Below are 24,044 nucleotides of genomic sequence, written 5' to 3' on the forward strand. Positions count from 1 at the left end.
CACCCGAACAGGCCCAGTGCATTCATATTAATTGTTCTCCTCTTGAAATGGTTTGACAACTTGTCCAATTGAAATCAGACTGGGCTGACATAAGTACGAGTTGAGTGCCACAAATCCCACTCTGATGAATCTACCACCACTGCAGCTTGCCCAGTCAAAACAGTAAGCTGCCAACGCACCTGCCATGTGGTGAGCCACACCATTGTAATCATATGGGAAACTGACTCAACATGCTGATTTTAATGGTACGGATACTGCTTCCCAAAACGAAGGTTTCCTGATTCTCATGGCCGGCCTAAAGTTTTCAGGGTACCGGTACATAAATGGCACGCTGGTGGAAAGATTGTACTGTACAAGTGGCATCCTTATCCCTATGCGATCAGTTCTCTATCGATTTTGATCCGCCACTTCACAGACATATAACTATCGATTTTGATCCGCCACTTCAGACATGTACAAACGATTAAACTTGAGTACACAATGCAGTTCGCAATCAGGAAACTACGCCAAACAATTCATCCGATCACGAACATTGTCACAGGTCCCCAAAAAAGCTCACCTCAATGGAAGTCAGGACATAAATAGACAACTTACAAGTTCATGATGGGGACTATAGGCCCAGTATTCTACATTCCTTCATGAAATAATACATTTCTATCCATTTCTTTTTCTCGATCCAGCACATGAGGCTGGAAGAAGAAGATGAAGAGAAAGAGCTCCAGCTGCCTGGCCCATACAACGGGCCCACCCACAAGCAGCCGTGATCCCTGTGTCTGTAGGGGGGCAACAAGAACATGCATGTAGGTATGAGAGATGCTCTTTTATTTGGTGCAACCAAATGCACCCTAAATGGCTTTGCGTCAGTCAGCTTATTTATCATGATAGCTTGGCAGATGTCCAATAAACAGCTGCCCACATGACATGAAACTGGACTCGGACCAGCTGGTGCAACTGCTACCATTTGAATTTGTACCAACAAATCAACAGTCTTATGTTTCAAAAGAATTTTAATTAGCAAACAGGCCTCATCAATAGTTGAATGACAAAGCAAAACAATAGCCACAGCCAACGTTCCTCAGAACTCTCCTTGCAACCATTGAAACTTTGAATCTGCAAATTCTCTCTTTATAAAAGCCGGTCTATGGATAACAAAAGCTCATGTGCTACCTTCCACAGTGAATCTAACTCTGGCTCTTATGACTCTCATGGGAGCTTCGGCCACCATCAGTGCTTCCTCTGCAAATGTAGAGTAGATGTCAATCACCCCAATACAGCTCCAAGAGGAATTACAGGAATAAATTCGGTCCGTCGGGAATGCTATTATGCAGGGCGCAATACATAAAACTTCTATTTAGTGTGCATGTGGCATGTCCTGATTGGCACTGTTGCTTTAGAGGGCCATTGATTGAAGGGTTATGACCTTCTGGTCTGCAATATTTTTTGGCGTGCCTCATCCAAGGGGGGGACCACCAAATTAACAGTTTGGATCATTGAACTACGACACCTCTCATGCACAGAATCCTTCGGGTCATCAAATGTCAACAAATTCTACGTTTGTGGATAAGCAGAGCCTATAATTCCTCAAGACACAATCCGAAAAACAACATGGCAAGAAATTCAATCCAAGGAAACAAAATTTCACAGATGAAGGATACAAAGTATAATCAGACTAACACAAATTTCAGGATAGAACTTGGTATAGAGTCGGAATCTAGTCCCTTAAATTCAACATACCTTGCGCTTGTTACTTTTTCTCCTTTCCCTGCTAGTATTTGGGAAGCCCGATGTTGGCTCAGTACCATTCTCTTCCAATGGTAGAGTTTTAATTTCATCAAAGAAACCATCCGTCAAGCCAAGCAATCTGTTATAATCAAATGAAGGACACAAGTCAATCACAAACAATAAGCATGAGGAAATCAAAGATGTCAAGGATTTTTGTGCCAGAATTCAAAGCGCCAAACATCTTTTTTTTTACACACCCACCCACACCACATGGGCACTCGATCCCATGATCTCTGTGTTGAAACAGAGTCTTTCTACCACTAAGCCATGGAGCCAAACATCTTATGTTGACATAAAGGACAAACACCAGGCCACTGGTTGAATTTACGTTGTCATCACGAATTCAAGAGACCTCATGTGCATGGGAAGCCCATCTAGTAGGAGTATAAAGCTAGGATCTGATTTGAAGGACACTTTGATGATGCAAGCAATAGTTCATCTTGGTGACATGGCGAGGTTTTGCTGAGAGCAACATGATGGCAGTAAAACCTGAGGCTCTTCGGCTAGCTCTTAAGATTTACCCTATTGGGTATTGGGTTGCTTCTGCATATGGTAAAGAGATCCAATCGTTGTCACCAAACAGACAAGTCATCAATAATATCCACTTTACAATTTGGTTATTTCCACTTTACTAGATGAGTTACTGCAAAATCAATGTAATAGTGCCTTGAAATGCATGCTAGGTCTAGAAATTCAAAATGTCGAGTAACACAGTTCAAACAAATCAGGCTGAGTCATCCATTTTCTGAATGCTGATTCATGGTGCCAAACCAGATCACACACAACCAAGTCTGAGTCAACTTGGACAAGTTGCATCCAACTTGGATGAGTTGTCAATCCATACTACAAAAGCCTCCATGAGAAAAATCTCTAGTTGTTCATTTGAGAAGCTTGCTTTGGCCAATTGTCATTCGTAGCTTCTCCTTTTAAGTGAAATAATAATTGATGGATGACAATAAATACCCGTTTCTTGACTTCCTCAGATGCTTCTCTTTCTTTTTGTCCATCTTTGAAAGTGGAGCGCGAGTGAAGAGTTCTTCTTCTCGCCTTGCACGCTCTTCCATCTTCGCCCTATATCTAAGGAGTTCTTTACTTTCAGACCCGACGATTTCTCTCACCTGTAACAAAATAACAGTTAAACCAGAGATGGAGAAGGCCAGCAAGTTATGGAAGAGCCCGAGAACACAGATCAGGAACCTACCTCTTCAGGTCTCCCTTCAAATTTGTCCATGAGTTCTTTCACATAAGCACTTTGTTTAGCCTGCCGCAAAGTTTCCTTATCCTTTCTCATTTCCAATCTCTCCCGTTTTGAGATTTTATCATCATCCATAGCAGTGGGAGCAAACTTGGGGGGCCGGTATACACCTTGACCATCCTACGCATTCAGGAATATAAAGTAAGAAAAGCTTTGACATTTGCAACTAAGTGGAAATTATGCTGCTTCATACAAACAATAAAATTCCAATCACCTCAGCGGCCTGATTCGATTTGCTAGCAAGCATGTCCGGGTTCGGCCTATACCTCAACGGGTCTTCTGGATCCTTAGTGGCATTGCTTTCCTTCTCATCGGGGGCTACTTTCTCCAATGAATTGCCAGCAGCCCTCGTGAGCTTCTGAACTTGGTATTGAAGTTTTTTATCAATCGGGCGGATCTGTCATATTGAAGAAAAAAAAATGGTAAGAATAGTAAATCCAAGTATTCATATTGATCATGTAGCATGGAAAAAGAGACATTACAAACCTTCTCTAGAAATAATCGTATCTCTACAAGACTCCGAACAACAGGGTGCCCCTCAATAGAGAACCCTTTTGCCTTACGAAGCAAATAATAGACGATCGATTGGCAATAGCTTAGAAGAAGCAAATGCTTGGCCTCAAGGTAGCTTATCCCATCCGCTGTTGGAAAATGGTTTTCTTTCACCTAATCACCCACACAAACATTGAAATACTTTGAAAATGAAAAGGTGCCAATAGAAAATCATCCAATGATATAAAACAATCAATATGTGATTTCAACATTTACCTTTGCAGTTAGCGCTTGCACTTTACTCCTCACCACATCCAAACCATCCTTCATTTCTTTTAGTAAAGCAACTAATTGAGGAGCTTCTCTGGAAGCAATGGCAATATCAGAATAAAAACTTCTACAGAAAAAAATAAAAAATAAAGCTAATATATAATACTCATCCAAAATAAACAGTCTTTTTGTTTGACCTACAAAACCTTAAAACCCATACGATCAGAAGATTTCCTTTTCTTTGTTGAGTTTGGAATTCCATTAAATGTCAATACGCAGGCTACTAATTTAACAGTTAAAGTCGACGCATGGATGAACGCTTGGGCAATGGCCCACAGGCCCAGCATGTGGGTGGCCCGTATCACCAAAACGTGGGCCCCACCTGTACAGTTTTTAGTTTTTTTTTTTTTTTTTAAAGGTGCCCTACCTGTACAGTTGGCTGGGTTGGAAAAAAAAATGCTTTTGTTTGGTCCAGGCATCATACAATGCCCTTAAAGTATATAAAATCAAATAGGAAATTAGACCAGCATCTTAAATAAGCCAAGGAAGATAATGACAGCAGAATTCAGCTACTGAAAAGAAAAGAGCATTTTAAAAGCTGATATTAGAGTAATTAAGTGTAATCTTTCCATCTCCTGAGCAACCATAAAAATTAAGTATAAATCTTTAGCTGAAAGATGAAACAATTAATATTGATGTAATAACAGTAATATGATCTTACTTCACTAGTGCCTCCTTGTGGCCTGAAGAATCAAGGTTCCCCTCCATACTTTCTTCACAAGCAAATCTAACTCACTGTGACAATCAAACAGACAAACCATAAGAAATTGAAAGAGAGAGAGAGAGAGAGAGAGAGAGAAGCAAAGGAATTGTCAAGCCTTGGCCTAGAAAACGCAACTATTCTCTGGCACTGACATCCCACATTTGGGGTGCACAGTTCAGTGATCCAGACCATTGATCCGACACACCCATCAATGGACGAACCATGGAGCAAAATTCTCCCTCATGGAGAAATCCTGACCGCTCTCCAGTGGACTACAAATAACCAGATCAGAAAATTTTAAATATGCACAAGTATCTTCCGGCCCCGACTTCCAACATGCGAGCACACCATTCAGTGATCTAGACTATTAATCTGATGCACTTCGTCCATGGATGAACCATGGCCCAAAAGAAATCCCAACCCTTTGTTCAGTGACCTACCAATAAATGGTTAAGTAAAAATACAATACATATAGTTTCCTACGGCCCCAACCATGACCCAAAAATATCCCTCATGGGGATATCCTAATTCCTAACCCTTTCTTCAGTCGCTTGCTGTTATAAACCTAAGAAAGAAAAAAAATAAATACACAAATAGTCCACGTACAACGAAAATAAAGCCAAAGAGCAGATTGTTACAACCTCACAGTCCGGTGCCCATCAGATCAACAGTCTATATCACAATACCACCGGACCCACTTGCACATACTAGACTCAGCACCTAACAACACTAAACATATAAGGGTCATATAATTCTTCCAAGAAATCAATGATTCTATAATCTGAATTCCCAAACCGAGGGTCCTATAATTCCCCCCCCCCCCCCCCAAAAAAAATAAAAAATAAAAATAGCAGAGCTAACAAAGTTGGGTTCTTTCGATGCGATTGCACATCGAATTGTAATCATTCCATTTTCCATCTTTCTTCGATGTCACATGTCTATTCATCAAGACACCTCCGTTGGCCTCGCACCATTCTAAAAAGAAAATGGTGATGACTCTTCAACCATGCACATGGCCCAGCTATACAGCAATCCAGACCGTCCAAATCACTGATACAACTGCAGAAGAAGCATAATCGAATAGTTACCATCTGAATTCGGACCACTCCCTATTACACTCTAAACCATCCATTTGATAGCCATTAAATAGATGGTTAGGACTGCTCAATAAGTGTGATTTTAAAGACATGCTCCATCCACAATGGGACCCACAATTTGGACGGTCTGGATAGCTGTATATCAACGTGAGGAAAATGAGCTATCACAAATTTCAAAGTGGTGCTAAACTAACAAAGTAGTCGAGCCCCTATCCTTAATAGTATGCAGGGATATAAGGAAAAGGGAAGAGACTACTTACACCACCCACGTTGATAGATACACCCTTTATTCCTACTTTTGATAATAAAATAGTACAAACGATTGCATTCATCAATAAGGGTGGAAGTATGAATAGTGATTACACAAAGCAAAAAAAACAAAAACAAAAAACGATTGTGAATATTTTCTGTAGAAAGAGGTAAACGAAAAACCCCCAAATTTAATATTCCAACGCATGTCAGGAGAGAGAGAGAGAGAGAGAGAGAGAGAGAGAGAGAGTACCAGAGCGATGGGGAGGTTTTGCAGGTTGCAGATGGAGAGAAGCGACGACGGCTGGGGTTTTGTGAGTATAAAAAAAAACTTGGTACTCTGCCAGAGTGTGATGAATGATACGCAGTCAGTCAGAAATTGCAGACGTGGCATGTATCTCATTCTCAGGAACGCGGATTGCGTCCTACCCCTGCCCGTCTGCAGCTAGGAACGGGCAGGAGCTCTGAGTGGTCACCGTGATTTGTGGGTTTTATCCACACCGTCCATCAATTTATCCGTATCATTTCAGTATATAGGACCAAAACTGAGGCAAATGCAAGACACAGGTGGACCACACAATGGGGATTAACTCTTACCGTTGAAAACTTCTTAGGGGCAACAGAAGTTTTTGGATCGAGCTGGTATTGTCTTCTCTTCGACCAAGACTATGTAACTTTATCAATAGGTTGGATGGTAAATAAACATCACACCGGCCCTTAGGAAATTTTCAACGGTGAGCATCATCACCACCATTGCTTCCTGTGGTGCGGTCCACTTTAACTTTGGATTTTCCCAATTTTTGGTCCGGTTGCGTAAAATGTCACGGAGAAGTATATGGACAGTGTGGGTAAAACTCATACATCACGGTGGCCATCCACTAGCATGAGTGTGTGGGGTGTGCGTGCGTATAATAACACCCAGATCCATAGCTCAACTGGCAGACTCAAAGGAGATACCTCGTTTCAACACTTGAGGTCTTAGTATCGATCCCCAGCGGGGGTGGCTAACATGGAGTGTGTGTTGTGTACTAACATGGGTGTATAACTTAAAAAAATATATATAAATCTCAGGTGGACCACATCACATGAAAACAATAGTAATTGGATATCCACCGTTAAAATCCTCTGCACTGTTTATTTGACATCAATCTGTTGATTAGGTCGTACAGGCCAGATGAAGGAAAAAAACAAAAATCAGCTTGATCCAAAACTTTTATGGCCCCTAGAATGTTTTTAATGGTCGACGCTCATTCAACATTGTTTCCTATAATGTGGTCCAACTGAGATTAGGATATACCTCATTTTTAGTCTTGTATTGTAAAATAATCAGTAAAAATTGATGGACGACATGGATGAAACACATACATCATGGTGGGTCTCACAGAGCACCAAACACCAGCCATTGGCTGGTGCAGGGGAGTGGCCAATCCATTTCCACTCCCAGCAGTTTTAACACCCTCGAGGGTTCGAGTATTCATGGGCAGTGAAATCCCACTGCGGCGTGAGTGCGTGGACGTGTGTGTGCGTGTGTTTTGAGAAAAAAAAAAAAAATCTCCCAGAGTACACCCTGATCCATAACTCAAGCGATAAAGTGAAAGGTACCACGTTTCAACATTTAGGTCATGGTAACGATTCCCTAGTGGGGTGGCTAACAGTGAAGTGTGAACTTACAATGTGGTGTACTCGCAAGATAACAAAATAAATAAATAACTCTCGCGTAATGAATCATTTATTAAATTTGAATCCCTGGGCATTAGACACCCTGTCAAGAGTTCGAGTATCCAAAGGTGTGAAATCCCACTACGGCCTGTGTGTGGGTGTGTGTGCGTGTGTAAAAAAAAAAAAAAACACACCCAGCATTGTACGACGCTTGATGCGCAGTCACTTAAGTACACTTCAACAAACCTGTATAAAGATCACACCGTCCATCCACATGAGCCCTCTATCTGCCTCGTTCTTGGTTTCATACGGTCTCTACGGGACTTTGTGGGATGCACCATGATGTATGAACGGTCTCTACGGGATTATGTGGGATGCACCATAATGTATGATGTATGTATTTTATCCACACAGTATATTCATTTTTATAGATAGCTTTAGAGTCCTTACCTCAGTGGTAGACTCCGAGAAGTTTCAACACGTGGTCTTGGCTTCAAGACCCGTAGATGGTGAAATCCCGAGGGCGTGCGTGTCTCAAAATAAAGAGTAAAAAAAGTGGACCACTGAAAAGTGATCATTTAAAAAGCAAGATCCCTCTAGGTGGGTGTGGTACCCAATCCACCCCCCAAGATCACCTAGGGCAATATCAGGCCTTTCGAACACTAGGTGGGCCACACCATTGTAATCAATGGAAAACTGACAGTCTTATTCAACATGCAAGTTTGGCCCACCTAGTAAGCCAGTCGGCCTGATTTTCTTCGGACTTGGATTGCGTCGTGTGCCAGACACCACTGACTTCGGTGATGTGTTGACATCACGAAGTTCCGTGGGGCCACCACAATGTATATCTTATATCCGGATTGCATAGTTTGCCACACACCACTAACCTTGTTGGTGTGTTGACAAGGCAAGGTTCCGTTCCCCCACCATAATGTATGTCTTATATTCACACCATCCATCTATTTTTCCAAATCATTTTTTTTAGGCATGAGCCAAAAATGAGGCAGATCCAAAGCTCAGGTGGACCACACCACAAAAAGCAGCAGCGAAACACAAATATCAGTTTGCTCCAAAACTTTTCATGGCCCACGAGAAGTTTTGCCACGAAGGTTTTGGCCCACGAGAAGTTTTTATTGGTAGGCGTTCAATCCTCACTGCATCCAGTGGTGTGGTCGACTTTGAGTTTTAAATCTTCCTCATTTTATTGTGTGTGGTGCCCTAAAATGATATGGAAAAATGGATGGTGTGATATGATACATACATCATGGTAGGGGCCACAACTTTGCCATCTCAACATTTTTTTGCACTTCTGCAGTAACATGTGTGCCATTAGAAGTGGGCCCACCAGGAAGATCACCGGCACATAAAATAGAGAAGTTGGGGCCAAACCATGTGAGTTGTTTGGATCCATGACATTACCTCAAGAAATAATACATTTCTATCAATTTATTTTTATCCATCCAGCACACGAAGCTGGAAGAAGAAGAAAAGAACACAGCCTGCTGCCTGGCCCACCCACAAGCCCCCACGGTCCCTCAGGCACGATGAGGATATGCACGTAGGTCAATGAAAGATGCACTTTTATTTGTGAAATAAGGCACCCTAAATCATCATCGAGTCAGCTTAGTTATCATGATAGCTCAGAAGAATTTCAGCAACCAGTTGCCTACATGACATGTACCCAGACTGGGACCTGCCCACGCAACCGCTACCATGCAAATTCATACTGAAAAATCAATAGTTTACATTTCAAAATAGTTTTAATCAGTAAAGATGCCTCGTCAATAGTAGCACAACTACGGAAAAAATACAGATACAGCTGCCAGTTATGCACTTGGCAATTTTCACCACCCATATGTGAAGGTAGAGCCATACCCATTTATGTGTGGGCCATGCAGCCATGCTCCAAACCAGTGATCACTGAAGACTTTGAAATTGCATAACAATAACATTTTACCAACAGAGATGGACCATTACACTAACAACTACAACAGAACCAACGTGAATTTCTCATATTTCACATCCCCATGACTTTTTCTGTTTTTTTTTTACACACCCCCACACACTCACGCCGTAGTGGGCTTTCACCACCTATGGATACTCGAACCCTTGACCGGGTGTTGAAACTCCCGAGAGTCTACCACTCGAGCAAGGGCAAGGATCCCACATCCCCATGACGTGTTTTTATCGACTCCACTAGGTAGCAACTGTCTTATGCTTGACGCCGATTTTCCTCCAAGAAACGCTAGGCATGATCTGTGACATGTCAACTCGGTCCTTGAACTCGATGGCGAAGTTGAGCAATGAGTCCAGAAGAGAGTCAGATAGGAGGTGAGGTTTCAGGCCGAGTTCAATGAGTTTTGTGTGCTTAGCATTGTAGTAGTGCTCCTCTGCTTCCACCCTTGGGTTTGGGACAGATATGGTATGGACATCCAATCCAAGATTCTGGCCAGCTTTTGTGACAAGCCGGGCGAGGTCATTGACAGAGAACTGCTCAGTGAACTGGTTGAAGACCCGGAACTCACCCGATCGTGCTGGGTTGGCAATGGCGAGCTCGACGCACTGGACTGTGTCCCTTATGTCAAGGTATCCACGGGTCTGCATTTTTAGCACATGGTCAGTAAATTATTAGAAAAGACAGTAATATAACCAACAAATAAAGGCTGAATTTAGAAGTGGAGTGAACGCTTTTATTGGTGATCAGCTCATCATAATCAGATGGTGTGGTGAAGTTTCAGGGGCCCACCCAAGCAGGTCTGTGATCCTTAGAAGTTTTATACAACAGATCATATTCCTTGGGGCCTTTTTGGATTAGGGTGAAATATGTTTTCCCAGATGGGAAGGTTTCAATTGATTGGGAATGCAAACCATGCGAATGGGTTTCCCTTTCCACCTTTTGGATTGAAAACAACATCACATCATTTCATTTCTCCAATTGTTAAAAGGAAAACACTTCCATACCTCACCAAGGTACCTACAAGGATTACTTTCTTTAAGGGTGTGTTTGGTTTTCTAATTTGCTATGTAATGCAAAGTAAATGAGCCATCATTAGCATTTCCTAATGTTTGTTTAAACAAGAATTACATCTCATAAATCAAGAGTCAAATACACCTATAAAATAAATATGTAAAGGAAATTGTAATCGTTACATTTTTACATTATAAAACTACCAATTTTACAGTAATGTCTGAGTAAAACAAACAATAGTAGGAATGTAATCATTATAGTCAAATGTAGATGATGTCACCACACAATTACAGAAGTAATCATTACCCATTTCCAGCCATTTACCATTGTAATTAGAAAAACAAACATGCCCTAACAATGGGGGAAACCACCTGACATGCATGGAATCCACCCCATCCATCACGTACACTACCCCTTGTTTGGCCTCAATCCCAAAAATCAGGCTCATTCAACACTCAGGTGGGCCACTCCATAAATCTATACCTAAAACCTCTAACTTAACTTGGCACGGCCCCACATGAGTTTTGGAATATTGTGATTTTTGGGTAATTCTTTCATATTGATGAAGCACATCGGATGAATGAATTGGAAGGCATTTAAGCATGATTGACATGGAGCACCATAGCATGGATATGTATGCATATGTCACGGTGTGGTGAAACACTGTAACAATTTGGTTTAGATTTCAACACTTCTGCATGCCAATACAGCTGCCTACCAAACAGGTTGACAGGAATGGAAACTAGGTAGTTTTACCTAGGGAATCCATCATCTTAGTTTTACGTTGGTGCAGGTGTGGTTGCGATGATGTTTGTTAGTGTTCAGGAAACCAAGTTCAAAATAATAATGAGAAAAATGAAATAGATAGGGTCTAGTAACCTTACCTGACCGCCTTTGCCATACACTGTAAGTGGGTGTCCGACAGCTGCCTGAACACAAAATCTATTCAATGCTGTTCCAAAGACCCCGTCGTAGTCGAACCTATTGTATAGTTCTTCATGCATCTCCGTTTCATCCGTCTTCAGCCCATAAACCACTCCTTGGTTCAGATCAGTGGCTCGGATCCCCCAAGCCTTGCAAGTAAATGCAATGTTATTCGAATCATGCACCTTACTCAGGTGGTAGAACGAGCTCGCCTGCTTGGGATAAGGCAACGTGTCTGTTCTTCCATTATGGGTAATCGTAATGTATCCCTCCTCGATATCAATGTTCGGAGTTCCATACTCCCCCATTGTCCCAAGCTTCACCAAGTGGCACTCTTCTCTATATTCCTTGATAGCAAAAAGAACATTGAGTGTTCCAATGACATTGTTATTCTGTGTGAAGACAGCTCTAGACCTGTCAATCATGGAGTATGGAGCAGACCGTTGCTCGCCAAAGTGGACAACGGAGTCGGGCTCAAAGGATTTGAAGGTCTCGGAGAGGAATTCAAAGTCGCAGATATCGCCGATGTAGAGTTGGATGTTTTTGCCTGTGAGAGATTTCCAACGGCGGAGGCGGGTGTGGATGGAAGAGATGGGTGTGAGGGAGTCGAGGCCGAGTTGTTGGTCAAAGAGGCGGCGGACGAGGCTGTCTACGATGGCTACTTCATAATTTTTGTTGGAAAGGTGGAGGGCAGTGGCCCACCCACAGTAGCCATCACCACCAATGATCATGACTCGCTTGGGCTTGGAGGACTCATTATGTACTTGGTTGGAGTGGGACCCAGACTCTGGTCGGGCTTCAGCTTCTTGGCTTAGATGGGTAGCGGTTGCATAGGGAGTCTGTAGTCTAGTGGATTTTGCTCCACCTGAAACAAGGTTTTTGGATGGAGATGTACAATTATGGAATGAGACGGCAGTAAGACACTTCATTGAGCATTGATTTGATGGTATAGAATAACGTTTTGTGATAGATGAAGGCTTTAGGGTGCAATAAGTCGAGATTAAATGTGACATTTTGATGTCTGATGTCTCCTGTCTGATCTGACTCGGGTATTTTTAAGTGGTATCTGCAAAAAGATGTACCTTTATCAGCACCTGAAGCCACACAAGAAGAATGGGAAAAGAACCGAAATTCCCCAACTTGATAGTTGATACCACACATTCACAGCAAATAACATGATCTTCGAACATTTTACAGACAGAACAAAATAGCTTCTAACACCATATTTGCAGAAGAGAATCATTTTTATTTTAAACTTTTTTTTTTTTTAAAGATTTGTTGAGCTCACGTGTAACTACAAGACACCACATGTGCTGGTGTGGCAAACAGGTGCAGTTTCCAAGCTTGTTCAGTAGGTGGTTCTGACCTTTAAGATGTTCAAGTCAAAAAATCAGGTTGGTCTACTCATTAGGTGGGCGGTGATGTTATAAACACGTGGCCACTTAAAAAACTTCAGGCGTACATTTATTTCATGAACTGTCGCCACCTACAACATTAATCACCTCAATCCATTTCCCATCCAAAAACTACAGAGAGACTTTTAAACTCTGTTGCAGATCTGCCCAGTCGATAAGAAGAAGCTTTGTTTTCTCCTCAATGCTGGTACAGGAATGACCCCACACCTTCAGAATTTCCTCTGTTTCACTCTTTCCACATACTCCATAGGAGAGCATGACAGAGCATTCTCCAAAGGATTCTACCACATGTTTTGGGCGGACCAGCCCCCAACCTTCAAAGAGATCCACTAGAAATTTTGAAAAGGCCCAATGAATCTCAAACAGGTTCAGAAGGAGGCACCAAACGTCCCAAGCCATTTTGCAATCAAGGAAAATGTGATTAATTGATTCTTCATCTTCCCAACAAGGAAAACATATGCTGGAGAGGGCTAATTTCCTTTTCTTAATGTTGCCGATGATGAGAATTTTGTTTGCCACGGTCGTCCAACAAAAAGCTTCAACTCCAAGGGGAGCAAGACAGTTCCAAACTTCAGCAAAATTGGGAGGGTGAGGGTCAGGTGGGCACAGAGCTTTGGCAAACGATTTAAAAGAGAATAAAGCGTCTGCCAAAAGAGTCCAAATCCGATGGTTAGAATTGTTTCATGGTAGAGACACCCTCCAAGAATCAACACAAGCTCTTCATAGCGATTTCACGAGCTCTTCCACAATAGCAGTTTCAAGGGGGAATCCAACTCGGTCCGGTCCGTAGTTAGAAGAGTCCATTATTATATTTTCGAGTGGGCCTCAAATGTGTTACATTTCAAGGATTGTAATTTGTTTTCGTATGATCAGTAATTGATCCGCTACCTCAGCGGGTTGATCCCCTTCTTGTAATTCTCTATCTTTTAATACAAGTTCTCTGTTATCTCTCTCCAAAAAAAAAAACACAGTCCCTCCTACAATTTCAAAGAAATCCCTAAATGTACCACTTTGGACGAAATTGTTTGAGCATGTTAAGAGTACATACAGCTGTACATACTATGCATAGGTATATGGATGGATACATTTATACCCGTTAAGAATTATTTTTTTCCAAATGTATTATACCCATTACGATTGACCAGATCTTGTGTATATTGTTGTCATTCTCAATGGAATAACACAAGTTTCGAAAATAAAGTCCTCAATGTCACCAGAAATCACATACAACATCGCAATTCCGACACCAAAGAAACATCACTTGCCCACAAATCCTCCAAAAAGATTATCCTTTCCCATCACCCCACCAAGAACCTCTTAACTTCCTCAGTTTTTTTTCTCACACCGATGAATCACCTAAACTTGATATGCTTTCCATATGTGAGAACCCTTGCCTCCAATAACACTCCCGACCCAATAACACACCCTGGGTTCCGCCCTCCTAATTTTTTCCCATGTTTCCTAGCAATTATTCTCCTCTAGAGCAAATCCTGTGAAAACACTGCCAGTTTTTCTCTTGGTGAAAACACCGCCAATTTTTCTCAAATACTACCAATACCAACTCCACCTTTCACTTTACACTTAGGAACATCCTCCCACTTAATGAGATGAAACTTAAAACTATCCAATTTTCCTACCACTTAATGAGATGAGACTTAAAACTATCCAATTTTCCTTCCAAAGAAGTAGGGGTGGCAATGGGCTAGGTTGCCCAGTAATGCAGGGGCATTTTCACACCGAGCTCGAGTGGGGTGGCCTATGGGATGCGGGGGCACACTCAGGGTAGGTGGCCCGTGTGAAGTGGGTGGCTCGTGTGAGGCAGAACCCATGTGATGTGGGGCCCACAAGGGGGTTCGACCGAGGACCTAACCCATGGGATGTTGGGCCTGGGCTATGAGATAAAGGGATTGACACGCTCTATCAATTTGAGCTTTTAGAGCAAGTGGTTAGTTGTCCTGCATCATCCAGCCATGATGGGGAAGGGCTTGGACCCCTAAACTTGGCACGAAGGCAAGGTCCAAGCTTGAAATTTGTGTTTGACCCAAACTAAAGATGAATTAACCGGCCCAAACCAATCATCAAGTGGGTCATCATTATACAAAACAAATACACAATTTGAAGAAACTTGTGAGCAGTTCCATTCAACATATGTTTGTAGTTCAATAGCAATCTCGGATCCAGGTTATGTTTCAATGATCAAAATCATTTGTACGATGGGGCTCATCATGGACAGAGGGGATTGCCTCAAAAAATTTAAAGTGGACTTATTTTAGTCCCGTGATCTTCACTCTTTTCCTTATTGGGCCATCCCTAACCTAGCCTAGCCTCATAGGGCCAAGACCTTTTTAACCTAGTTAGAGCCAGGGTTTAGTGAACTAAGACCTGATGGCTCATTTCCATAGCTATAAAGAAGGTCCCACTAAATTTCTCAAACAGAGTAGATGGACACTGAGATTCTGAAGATAGAGTGAGAGAAAGGTAATTGTCAAAAAGAAAATTTTCCACCTTCAGAAGAACTGACCGTTGAAACAATCTAATCGTACAAAGTCTTGATCCATCACTTGAATGGGATGAATTGCCTCCATTGTGACTAAAGTGAAGATTTTTCTTGATTATTGAAAAAAAAAAATGTAGTACAAAATGGAGGAAACAGAGAAATTTGATATGAAAATATCATATTTACGGGTTCAAGTCTTGACTTCAATACTCAATATCTCAAGACAGATTTACTACCCTTTCTCTAGATATTCCACTAAGTATAAAAGAAATGAGATGCAAACTACCTTCAGGGTACAATGAACTCACATATCTAAAATTCAACATGAAGATTTACACATCTAAGTGTTGACTCAAAATTGGGAGGTCTACCAAAAGTTACATGATGCCCCTTCAAAAAAAAAAAAAATAATAAAGGTTACCTGACGAGACTGATTCACCCTCCTAAGGATGAAAAACACTTTTCCTAAGCCACTAGTCTTTCCTCCAATATCTAGAGAATAGGGTCCCTTATAAATGGATCTTTAGAATTAGTGCAGAGTGGAAGGCCGAGATAATGCATACAAAGACCAAACGACCTTGCAACCAAAATCCCTAGAAAGAAGTTTGGCCAAAGGAACTGGAGCCACCACAATGGTGACCAAACTCTTTCTTAGATTTGCCTTTTGCCCCGATACTGCTACAATGCACCAAAGGATAGATTTGATGACATTGATCTAATTCATATCTGCATCATAAAATATGATTGTGTCATCTGAGAATTGGAAGTGCAATAAAACATATTATTCCATTTTGAAACCTTTTAAAACAACTTGAAATGTCCTCACTTGAGTGAGTCTACTTGCTCCTACAACAATCGAGAAGAGAAATGGTGAAAGTGAATCCTCTCATCACAAATCCTTTAAACTGTAAGTTTTATTTGTATTTTTTAAAGCCTTTACTAGACCTCTCAAAGGCAATCCTCTCACCAATCAGGCAATAGGGGTTTTGAGGTTCTTCCTTCTACACTAACATCTATAATCAAGGTCCTCAATTGAACCTACAAAACACTTTTATGAAGTTTCTACATATTGTAGAGCTACATTTTCCTTCTCTTACACCCCTTGCTACTTGCATTTCTTTTATTTATGTAATTGTATTTTCCTTGAGCTATGGATTATAGCCTAGAACTTGAAAGAACTTCAATCTCACAAGACATTAAACAACATGGATGCGCTAATGCACTCTATTTCTTCTTCAACAAGAATCTTGATGCTTGCTAATCAAAGGAAAAACAAAAAAAAAAAAACAAAAAAAGCATCTTGATGCAAGCAACTTGAATGCTGGCATCATCCATAGTATTCAGCCCACATATGATCTGACGTTCAAAAAGATTTTCCTACTCCAAGCATGCAATAACACCCCAAATACTGAAAGCCAGGTCTCCTTAGAGCCACAGCCCCTAAAGCCCTTCCATCTGCAGAAGGATTTGAGGGACCATCCAGAAACAACACGACTATGTATTCCCAACACATCCACGACTCAGGAGCAAATAAAAATTACAGATTCTTCTGATATCCAGTTCCCTTCCACGAACCCAGCTAGATCCCAACTCAAGTTCACCCAATGATCAACCCCTTCAAACAAGACAACTTCGAGGTTGGCATTGAAAAGCATACTCCCTAACCTCCCTTTCGTCAATTTTCAAAGCCATTTGATATTTAGGATCAGATTACTCTAGTAATCTCTCCTTAGGCATAATAGTCTCTTTAAGTTGAGCTTCCTCTCCCTCTGCAGCCTTCCCTCGATGCAAACGGGACGTTAGCTTCATCTTCGACACTTCATTCTTTTGACTTCTTAAGGACCAGTTCCTTAGTGTTGGACCTCATTTGCAAGTTTACTGTTCTCACAAAGTACCAGATCCATATTCAGCAAAATGGACGCTCACTCTTTTTCGAACCAAACATCAGCCATATAGTCGTCGATGACCATTTTTGCCTCCATTTTAATATCAAAGCAAACAAAGGCAAGTCCATGAATTCAATCATTTGCCCACATAACCACCTCAGTCATCTTTCCCACTTACTAAAGAACCAAAAGAATTTCAACTTCGGCCATTCCTTGGGAAAGCATTCAACAAACAGATTTAAAAATACAATACCACAGGTATCCTAAGACTGTGACATCCAATATCCAGGGCGCACTTTTGAGTGATCTAGACCATTAATCCGACACACCCATCAATAGATAAACCAAGGCCGAAAAATATCCCTGATGGTATAACCTAATTCCTAACCCTTTGTGATAGAAATTTAAGAAAACAATATAGCAATGATCCACTAAAGCCAAAGATAGGATGGCTACAAAGTACAATCTTACAATCTAGTGCCAATCAAATCAACGGTCTATATCACCATACCACCTGGCCCACTTGCACAGAGTCAGCACCTAATACCTATTCAAACTCTATGTTTGGGTTTTGGCAATGCAATTGTGGGTTGGATTGAAAGTATTCCATTTTTCATCTCTCTTTCTCCACATCACATATCTATCATTGCTTCTAGACTCCTATTTTACTTCTGCCCCAAAACGGCGGTGACTCTACCACTGTTACCTGGCATAGTTGTACGGCAATCCAGACCGTCGAAATAGCTGGAGAGACTGTGGAAGGGAATCACCAAAAAAATTACAGTGAGGATGTAATATTATCCATCTGATTTCTCCCTCTTGAATTTGGAGCACTCACTATTTCACTATTAACCATCGCTTTGATAGCCATTAATTAGATGGTTAGGATTGATTGATTGGTGTGGTAACGGGACCCACAATTTGGACGGTATGGAGCTGTATGTAGGAAGGATCAGCCACCACTATTTTCAAAGTGATGCTAAACTAACAAAGCAGTCTGGCACCTATTCTTAAAACTCAGGTGGACCACACAAGCAGAAACGGTTGAGAGGGGACACCCACCGTTGATTCACGTGGAGGGTCCGCCGTGTTGTGTATATGCCATCCAATCCGTTGGTATGGGACATCTAGCAGAGATGATCGCACACCTAAAAAATTCAGGCAATTCACAAATTTGGGTGGGCCCCATCGAAAATCAATGGTGAGGGTCCCCTTCCCAACTGTTCCTGCTCGCGTGGCCCACCTGACTCATGAATTGGCCTGATTTTTGGGCCTTAAACAAACGAGACATGGCGTGCAAGATGGTCCGAGTGGATGTCATCAACGCATCAAGGTGGGCACCACGCAACTCGTTTCCACTACAGTTATAGTGCAAATGTTGATATCCCAACAGAAAGAAAGCAAAATGCTAGAACCATACAATTCCGATGCACGAAGAGAGAGAGAGAGAGAGGGAGAGAGAGAGAGAGAGGGAGAGAGGGAGACCGTACCTGGGAAATGGGAAGGTTTTGCAGGTTGAAGATGGGGAGAGGGTTTTGTGAGTTGAGAAAAAACTCGAATACTCCGACAGAGCGTGTTGGATAATACGCAGTCGGCAAGGAATCATAGACACAGCATATATATACAAGGCAAAGGAAACCGTTCAAATAGTGGGACCCACTTTAGACAGTTCATGACACAACAACAATGCTGAAATTGTGCATTGATTGGTCGATCAGTTGATATCTGATGGACAGTCGAGTGTCGACCCGAGACTAATCAACGTTCCTCGATTCATGTGAATGGAAGCGGATTGCCACATACCTGTGCCCGGGGCAGTGTCGGGTCCACAGAGATATACGTAACAAATCCACTCCGTCCATCTGTTTTGAAAGACTACAATAGATCCGGAATCAAAAATAAGGCAGATACAAACTCAGATAGGCCACACCAACGAAACAGTGGAACGGAAACGCCCACTGTTGAAACCTTCCTGGATCTGACCATGATATTTATATGCCATCCAAACCGTTCATTGGTCATTACCACTCGGATAAACTGTAGGCACGAGTATCTTCCTGTTACAAAACTTCTGTCACCCCAGGATTTCAATCCTCACTGTTTCGTATGGTATGGCCCACATTTGTTCTGTATCTGCCTGATTTTTATTAGAATCCTATTCTATTATGTCTTTTTAAAGAAATGGACGGGGTGGATTTGCCACGGACATCTCTGTGGGACCCAAGCAGCCCCCGGGGTCACAGGCAATCCGTACTCCGTGTGAATATGTGATAACTTTAAATCATATTAAATATCGTACATGTGGAATATACCGAAGGAGATCCACGTAACTGTCTAGAGCGCATAAACCAAAAGTTACGCGAAGAAGATGATCGCTGCAGCTTGATTACGAGGGAGCCGATTAGGCGCGGCTCTTAACGCGGGGCCCACCGTAATGTATGTAATTATATATCCATGCCGTCCATATGTTTTTTTCCGGATTAGTCGTGACAAAAAATGAGGCGGATATAGTTCTTAGGTGGACCATAGCATAGGAAACAGTGGTTATTGGTTAACTAATAATGGGCCACAAAAGTTTTAGATCGAGCTGATATTTGTTTTTTACCTTCATTCAGGTTTATGTTACCTTGTCAACAGATTGATGAAAAATCAATATTATGGAAACACAACGGTGGATCCTAGGAAGTTTTTAACAGTAGGGCATTTAATCACCATCGTTTCCTACTTGGATCTTCTTCATTTTTTAGCTCATGCCCTAAAATGATCTAGAAAAACGGATGGACGGCATCAAAATGATCCGGACAATGGATGGACAATATTGATATAAAATAAATACATTAACATGATATAAAATAAATACATTAAGATGAGCTTACCGAACTCTAAGAGTCGTGCCTAATTCGCTAGAATGCGATTGCCGGCAGTGGAAAGCTAGGTGAGGCCTTGTAAGAAATCCACCTTTGACCATTCATTTTTCCGGTTCATGTTAAGAAATGAACCAAAAAATGAGGCGGATCCAAAACACCAGCTAGCTACGCAACTGGACATAGTAAGGTTTGAACACCCATTGTTGAAACATTTTACGTCCACGTGAGTTTTGGATAAGCTAATATTTTTTGTGTTTTCTTTCCAACCCGGTGTAAATGACCTTATGAGCAGTTTGGATGGCATACCAACATCACAGTGACTCAGGAAAGTTTCATTCCTACAAATTTTCCTCCCCACATTTTCTTTCCATATGACTAGGTTGATTTTTGGATGTGCCTCTAAGCAAAACGGATGGATGGGGTAGAGTTCTCACAAACATCATGGTGGGCCCCGCATAACTTCCAAACACATAAACATGGGGTAGGGTCAATCCACATCCTATAAATATGTCTTAAAATCATGATCACACGTTATTTTAGCATTAACCATTCATTTTGTTATGGGAAAATCTAAGTTGATCCTGATAAGAGTACACTTGGCTTGGCCGATTGGAGGGCCTCGCCAAAACAGGTATATCCCGATCCCAATTAAAGAAAGTCCGACCCGGTCAGTCGGGGGAGCTCACCATAGCAGGTCGGACAACAAAGGTAAACGAGCCGAACCATGGCTCGATAATGGCTCGCCTACCCCGGCCTAGTCATAACCATTTGTGTTCAGCTTCCAAGTTTTTTTATAGAGCTTTCACATCAGCCTGAAACCCAAAAGAAGCCATTACACATTCCACCCGTTGCCTCCGACCAGACCCTTGTCGATGAGTTACCAGTATAAGTACACCCGTGAGCTCAGACTGTCACGAGTGAGGCCTAGACTTTAGGGTTGGCCCGGATGAAGACGTGGTCTACAATTATGTTGAGGAATCAACTCCAATAACGTATGTGAGGAGTGGTTTCACGTATGTGAGGAGTGGTTTCCGGCGCACAATCGCGAGGTAATCGTCAATGTCAGCACACACGTCATTCACGTCTAATGGCTCCAGTCATGCCAAGAATGACGAACGCGATCACTCTAACCAGGAGGTATAAATAAGAATCCCATCTACATTATAAGGTATGTAAAATCTCTCATCAAAACCCTCATCTACACCACTTAGACCCAGATTCCTAGCCTGACTTTGGCATCGTAGGGTCCCCTGCTCTAGCCAGGGTCTCCTTTATCCTCCTCCTGTGCAAGCATTCAAGGCTCGTCGCGAATTCTCCGAGCTCGAAGGGTTTAACACCTCGTACTTTTCAATAGTCGAGTGTTACTATGTAACCTAACATAGTATGTAACAACTCATATTCAAAAACCCTAAATCCTAACTTAATAATAGAATCAACACCACTAACAATTACTAAAAGAGAAAAATCAGACCATCTAAACCATAGATCCAGCTAATCTTCTCACCAAAGAAAGTTAGTTTAATCACTATGACAAAGGAATGGTACAGATCGCCCGAAACACCGCATACGCACCACTCTTGATCTTGCACGTGTGCTCGAATGATATAAACCAGCTGCACATGGGACCGTAGAAATGGACAAATTGAGTTTGACCCGATAAAGACCAAAGAATGCAAATCTCCAATCCATTTCTCCCGCCTCACACGAATTCAAATGAGGTCGTCCGTCTGTCACCACAGTTGGGCCTCCATCAGGTACCATCATTGAAATCCAAACTGTCCATCTTCTATAGATGGTCCCACCGACCTAAACCACGTTCGAACCTCACGTTGTGTAGCTCGTACGTGTGCACAAAACGCGCCTCAGGCAATGTAGTGTTAGAGAAATACACAGATGGAAAGAATCTGTCTCAGCATTCCGTAGCTGGCAAATCCGTTCGCCCAATGGCTCTGAAGGATACAACTATGCCTAGACGTGGAAACCAAGTCATGATCGGTTTTCGAAAATACCTCCGCCCTAGGAAAGGCAGAAAGAATATTTCCATTTTGGGAGCGGGTGCGATCTCGACCAGCAATTGCCTTAGGTGTTCGATTCCTCGAAGTCCGATGCGACTCTCAGCTCGTCATGAACCAAATATCAGCAGAATATGAGGCTAAGAAAGCCAGAATGATAGCCTATTTGGGCGAAACACGGAAACTTATGAGCAAGTTCCAGGGGTGCAACATCAGTCAAATACTAAGGACTGAGAATTCTTGGGCAGACGCTCTCGCGAAGTTGGCCTCAGCAACCAAAGGGAACATTCCAAAGATTGTCCCCATAGAATTCCTCAATGAGCTAAGCATCAATCGCCCCGACCAAGGGACCGTCCACCCTATGCAGACAACCACAAGCTGGATAGATCCTATAATTGAATACCTTAATTAAGGATGGCAAGACCCCTAAGGATAAACTAGAGGCTCGATGTATGAGGCTCAGAGCAACACGATATGCAATCATAGGAGATACATTATACATGAAATACTATTCCTTGCTATATCTTAGGTGTCTCTGATCAAACGAGGTAGATTACGTGATCTAAGAGACCCATGAAGGGATTTGCAGGAATCACTCTAGTGGCCGAGCTTTGGCCCAAAAGATTATTCGCCAAGGATACTTCTGGCCAACAATTCAAGAAGACTCCAGAGGCTTCACCCGGAGATGTGACGAATGCCAAAGGTTTGCGGTCGTCCCGAGGCAACTAGCGAATGAGCTGAATCCCATGAGCAAGCCGTGGTCATTTGCTTAGTGGGAGATTGATATCATCGGATCATTGCCCCAAGGCAAGGGACAAACTAAGTATGCAATTGTAGCAGTCGATTACTTCACCAAGTAGGCTAAAGCCGAGCCTATCACTAGGATCACTGAGCACTAAGTGACAGACTTCGTCTGGTAGAATATTGTCTGTCGGTTCAGCATCCCCCACACCATTGTGTTAGACAATGGAAAGCAGTTCAATAACGATAGATTCAAGGGCATGTGTCAAGGACTCGGTATTAAAAACGCCTACTCATCTCCTCAGCATCCTCAATCCAACGGCCAAGTGGAAGCAGTACATAAAATTGTAAAGAGTCATCTCAAGACCAAGCTCGAAAAGGCAAAAGGCGTTTGGGCCAAAGAGCTCTCGTTCGTGTTATGGGCATAACAACTACAGCACGGTCAACAACCGGGGAAACCTCATTCTCCCTTTCTCATAGCGCCAAAGCGGTTGTCACCGTCGAGATAGGACTTCCCACTGCTTGAGTGTGATCCTATTAGCATGAGGAGAACTCCAAGCAGATGAAAATGAGCCTCGACCTACTTAAGGAGCTAAGGAATATAATTGAACTACGGATCGTGGCCCGACACCAACAAATTGCCCGTTTCTACAACTCCAGGGTCAAAGCGAGGCAGTTCCAAAAGAGAGATCTCGTCCTTTGTCGTGTGTTCCAAAACACCACTAAGCCTAGAATAGGGTCCCCAGGACCAAATTGGGAGGGACCCTATCGAGTAGTCGGCTTGGCCAAACCTGGCTCCTACCGTTTTGAGGACTTGGAAGGACGACCACTGCCACATCCCTGGAACGCCGAGCGCTTAAAGATCTACTACTCCTAACGAAATCAATGCAAGGGTCGGGACTACTTCTTATGATTGCATTATAAATAAAAGATGCAATTTTCTACATAAAATCGAGTTATTCTACATGACCTACATGGAACTTCCTGGCAAGGAAAATCCCGATGATGGGCAGATCACTTAAAAAGTGATCGCCTCATCATCCAAGCACGCTACGAAGGGTCATTTCTCATGTGCAGAGATGGAACTCTTCGACGAGCTAACCCTTAAAGAAGAGGTTGGCTCATCATTCGATAACTCTCATAAGCATAATCCATAATCAACGAATA

At 42.3% G+C, this 24,044-nt stretch overlaps 2 protein-coding genes across 2 annotated transcripts; both read right to left on the reverse strand.

Annotated features, from left to right (window-relative positions):
• Positions 1 to 544: 544 nt before the first annotated feature.
• Positions 545 to 6,275, reverse strand: LOC131229297 (uncharacterized). The gene is made up of 9 exons (XM_058225207.1): positions 6,162 to 6,275; positions 4,521 to 4,594; positions 3,806 to 3,893; positions 3,524 to 3,703; positions 3,252 to 3,434; positions 2,984 to 3,157; positions 2,746 to 2,900; positions 1,735 to 1,861; positions 545 to 1,236 (listed from the first exon to the last, which is right to left on the reverse strand). Exons 2-9 carry the CDS (start codon positions 4,565 to 4,567, stop codon positions 1,225 to 1,227), a joined length of 966 nt encoding a protein of 321 aa, XP_058081190.1. The 5' UTR covers positions 4,568 to 4,594; positions 6,162 to 6,275; the 3' UTR covers positions 545 to 1,224.
• A 3,324-nt stretch (positions 6,276 to 9,599) lies between these two features.
• Positions 9,600 to 18,875, reverse strand: LOC131228990 (UDP-sulfoquinovose synthase, chloroplastic). The gene is made up of 3 exons (XM_058224840.1): positions 18,748 to 18,875; positions 11,420 to 12,525; positions 9,600 to 10,165 (listed from the first exon to the last, which is right to left on the reverse strand). The coding sequence occupies exons 2-3, from the start codon at positions 12,470 to 12,472 to the stop codon at positions 9,764 to 9,766; spliced, it is 1,455 nt and encodes a 484-aa protein (XP_058080823.1). The 5' UTR covers positions 12,473 to 12,525; positions 18,748 to 18,875; the 3' UTR covers positions 9,600 to 9,763.
• Between the last annotated feature and the right edge of the window lie 5,169 nt (positions 18,876 to 24,044).

Source organism: Magnolia sinica, chromosome 16 (assembly GCF_029962835.1).
Source record: "Magnolia sinica isolate HGM2019 chromosome 16, MsV1, whole genome shotgun sequence".
Taxonomy (NCBI): domain Eukaryota; kingdom Viridiplantae; phylum Streptophyta; class Magnoliopsida; order Magnoliales; family Magnoliaceae; genus Magnolia; species Magnolia sinica.

What these genes read in the sequence shown, in the direction of transcription:
- LOC131229297 (XM_058225207.1), bottom strand. Translation starts at nt 4,567, where the DNA reads ATGGAGGGGAACCTTGATTCTTCAGGCCACAAGGAGGCACTAGTGAA. An exon ending in TTGAAGGGAGACCTGAAGAG is followed by an intron (nt 2,901 to 2,983) that starts GTAGGTTCCTGA and finishes ATTTTGTTACAG; the next exon opens with GTGAGAGAAATCGTCGGGTC. An exon ending in CTGAGGAAGTCAAGAAACGG is followed by an intron (nt 1,862 to 2,745) that starts GTATTTATTGTC and finishes TGATTATAACAG; the next exon opens with ATTGCTTGGCTTGACGGATG.
- LOC131228990 (XM_058224840.1), bottom strand. Translation starts at nt 12,472, where the DNA reads ATGTCACATTTAATCTCGACTTATTGCACCCTAAAGCCTTCATCTATC. An exon ending in TGTATGGCAAAGGCGGTCAG is followed by an intron (nt 10,166 to 11,419) that starts GTAAGGTTACTA and finishes CTAAAAATGCAG; the next exon opens with ACCCGTGGATACCTTGACAT.